General features: G+C 34.3%; 1 protein-coding gene across 1 annotated transcript; it reads right to left on the bottom strand.

Moving 5' to 3' along the window:
• Positions 1-989: 989 nt before the first annotated feature.
• Positions 990-1,997, bottom strand: LOC133325865 (clavesin-2-like). Its single transcript, XM_061534573.1, has 2 exons — positions 1,470-1,997; positions 990-1,402 (listed from the first exon to the last, which is right to left on the bottom strand). The coding sequence occupies exons 1-2, from the start codon at positions 1,935-1,937 to the stop codon at positions 1,016-1,018; spliced, it is 855 nt and encodes a 284-aa protein (XP_061390557.1). The 5' UTR covers positions 1,938-1,997; the 3' UTR covers positions 990-1,015.
• Between the last annotated feature and the right edge of the window lie 1,451 nt (positions 1,998-3,448).

Here is a 3,448-nt window from a genome sequence, read left to right as displayed (position 1 = left end):
ACCTCAATGAGGCGTGGATTATTAAAAGAATATTTTTTCAAAAGAATCTTTTAATAATCAGAACCTCAATGAGGCGTAGATTATTAAAAGAATATTTTTTGAGAACCTCAATGAGGCGTGGATTATTAGAAGAATATTTTTTGAGAACCTCAATGAGGCGTGGATTATTAAAAGAATATTTTTTGAGAACCTCAATGAGGCGTGGATTATTAAAAGAATATTTTTTGAGAACCTCAATGAGGCGTGGATTATTAGAAGAATATTTTTTGAGAACCTCAATGAGGCGTGGATTATTAAAAGATTATTTTTTAAGAACCTCAATGAGGCGTGGATTATTAAAAGAATATTTTTTGAGAACCTCAATGAGGCGTGGATTATTAGAAGAATATTTTTTGAGAACCTCAATGAGGCGTGGATTATTAAAAGAATATTTTTTTAGAACCTCAATGAGGCGTGGATTATTAAAAGAATATTTTTTGAGAACCTCAGTGAGGCGTGGATTATTAGAAGAATATTTTTTGAGAACCTCAATGAGGCGTGGATTATTAAAAGAATATTTTTTGAGAACCTCAATGAGGCGTGGATTATTAAAAGAATATTTTTTGAGAACCTTAATGAGGCGTGGATTATTAAAAGAATATATTTTGAGGACCTAAATGAGTCGTGGATTATTAAGAATATTTTTTGAGAACCTCAATGAGGCGTGGATTATTAAAAGAATATGTTTTGAGGACCTAAATGAGGCGTGGATTATTAAAAGAATATGTTTTGAGGACCTAAATGAGGCGTGGATTATTAAAATAATATATTTTGAGGACCTAAATGAGGCGTGGATTATTAAAAGAATTAACCTCAATGAGGCGTATCGGTTATAACGACCACTGTAATTTATTTCCCACGACTACCAAATCACCATGCGCAACCTTTTTCAGAGTTCTTGTCTTACCTTCGTTTTTTTCTATTCATACCTTCCCTAAAAAAACTAAACATTTTTTTTTTCATTTTCAATTTGGTATCATGATTTCAGTTTTACTAAATTTGAGCAATTATTATCGGTAAATGGGTTCTGCTTATCATCTAACTTAAGTGTAGGTTTCGAGTAAATAATTTCCTTAATTATTCTATAAGGCTTTGTGGTGTTATTGTCCGCAGTCGATTGACTGGAATCCAAGAGATAATGATACCAATCTAAATTATTGACATTGGGTGTTTCACCACCCAGCTCTGATGGTAGGATGTCCTTAGATACTAATTCATGTAAAGAGTTAAGATTCGTGCCATGGATATAAAAACGTTCTTTGATTTTCTCCTTTAAAAAAGGTTTGATGACCGACAGCGCCAATTCCACATACCAGGGTTGGGCTATGAAATGTATACCCTTGAATTTAATGGGCATGCAGTCCTGTGAAAGAAGAGGAGATGTTATTGAAAATGTTTTGTATGAGGGTCTTTGAGTGCGTTTGACTTACTTGTAATCCCTCAATCATGGTTTTTAATATTTTCGGTGTTAAGTATGACGACTGTTTAAAGGTGAAATTCGTCCAGTCCACAATAACCACAAACCCCAATGCCTGATTTTGTACATCTTCGAGGAGTTTGTCAAGTGTCAGCAATAGGGCTCTGTAGATATCCAATAAACTATATTTACTGGTATTCCAATTGGCTGCGGTAAATGTTATAACTTTCCGACCACGACGATCACGCTGATTCAGTAGCCCCGGATTACCATCCCTTAGGGCTAGCTGTATTTGTTCATCAAATATATTGATATCTCTCAGAATTTGAGCATTATTTTGTTTATATTGTAAATATTTTATTAACAAGTCCATAGCTTGATCACAATCAAATTTTCGAGCATGTAGGAAACGGGATAGGAAACAATCATCACTGCAAAAAGATTTCTCTTTTAGGGCCAAATTAAGGCTGGATGCTGCCATATCATTAAATTTCCTTAATAAATACTGATGATTTTTCACTGAATTGTGATTCTTTTTGGCCAGCTCATGCTCGTGATAACAGGATGCGGGGAGGGTTCGATTGTTGTACGCCCGATTGACAGTGTATTCGAAATATTCCGACATCTGAAAAAGAGATTAAAAAATACCAAAGATTAATACAAAATAAGAAAGCAAATAAAAATTCGTTTTACATTCTCCCATCTCTTCATGGAGGTTTATCACCCACTGTGCATCCCAAATTTTCACATTCCCATTTATTTCATTCGATTCAGTCATTGAACAAAAAAAAAAAAAATAAATAAATAAATAAATCGCTAGACAAGATAGATATTAAATCGCCTACTGCGTTTATAATTGTGATTATCAAATTTGTAACGGTGGGTATATTTTTGGAATGGCGCAAATTGCATTACATTGACCCGATTTTAATCAGCGGTATGACCAAAAAAATTATAACACAATTTATTTTTATTGCGGCAAGCATTGAACTTTTGTTACACTGGCTCGTGTCAATAGCGAGTATTTGATAATGGATGTCCAATTGTAAAGCTGAGATAAGAGGATGAAAACCAAAACAATTGTCTCCCATACGAAGTTCATAATTGAAAATTTCACGTGGGTTTGTTGGTGATGAATGCCAACATCTTCGAAGTAGGCTAAATATTTGTAAATGGTATTTGAACAAAAAAGTTATTTATTTTATCAAGGGGATCTACAAGCGGGGGTTTTTAAGTATATTTTTCAGAGACTAAAGATAGGTGAAGATTTTTTAAAAATATTTTTCAACAGATATTATAGACGTTCTAATTTTTATACCCTTCACCACACTGTGGTACAGGGTATTATGTCGTTGGGCATATGTTTGTAACATTCAAAAGGAAACGAGATAGACACATGGTTCCTGTCGAGAATATCCATAGAACCACTTTCTGAGTTGATCCATAGAATCACTTTCTGTCCGTCCGTCTGTCCATGTTAAATTGTAAACAAAGTACAGGTCGCATTTCTGATCCGAATTGGATGAAATTTGGCATAGCTCATTTATTTGGCCCAACGACGAACCCTATTGAAATTGGGAAAAATCGGTTCAGATTGAGATATAGCTCCCATATATATTTTAGTCCGATTTAAGGTAAACGGTCCCTATATATCTTTCGATTTGCACGAAATTTGGTACAGCATAATGAATTAGGTCTAGAATGATGTCTGCCAAGTTTCGTGAAAATCGGTCAAGTATATAGTTTCGTCCGATTTCATGTAAATAGTGCCCCAAAGTCCCTATAAATTCCTCGATTTGCATGAAATTTGGCATAGCGTACTGAAGTAAGTCTGGAGTGATGCGTGCTAAGTTTCCTGAAAATCGGTCTGGATTTAGATATAGCTCCCATTAATATTTTCGTCCGATTTAAGGTAAATAGTGTACCAAAGTCCCTATATATCTTTCGATTTGCACGAAATTTGGCACATTGCACTTAATTGAGTCTAGAATG

The sequence above is a fragment of the Musca vetustissima genome, unplaced genomic scaffold, assembly GCF_032173495.1.
Source record: "Musca vetustissima isolate MV318-11 ecotype Yass unplaced genomic scaffold, APGP_CSIRO_Mvet_v1 utg192287, whole genome shotgun sequence".
Taxonomy (NCBI): Eukaryota; Metazoa; Arthropoda; class Insecta; order Diptera; family Muscidae; genus Musca; species Musca vetustissima.
Note: the sequence above shows the minus strand (reverse complement) of the source record. Positions and strands in the feature narration are given on the sequence as shown.

Excerpts from the sequence above, each read along its gene's own strand:
- LOC133325865 (XM_061534573.1), bottom strand. The coding sequence starts at position 1,937 with ATGGCAGCATCCAGCCTTAATTTGGCCCTAAAAGAGAAATCTTTTTGC. Across the intron at positions 1,403-1,469 it reads CCATGATTGAGGGATTACAA|GACTGCATGCCCATTAAATT; the intron begins GTAAGTCAAACG and ends CTTCTTTCACAG.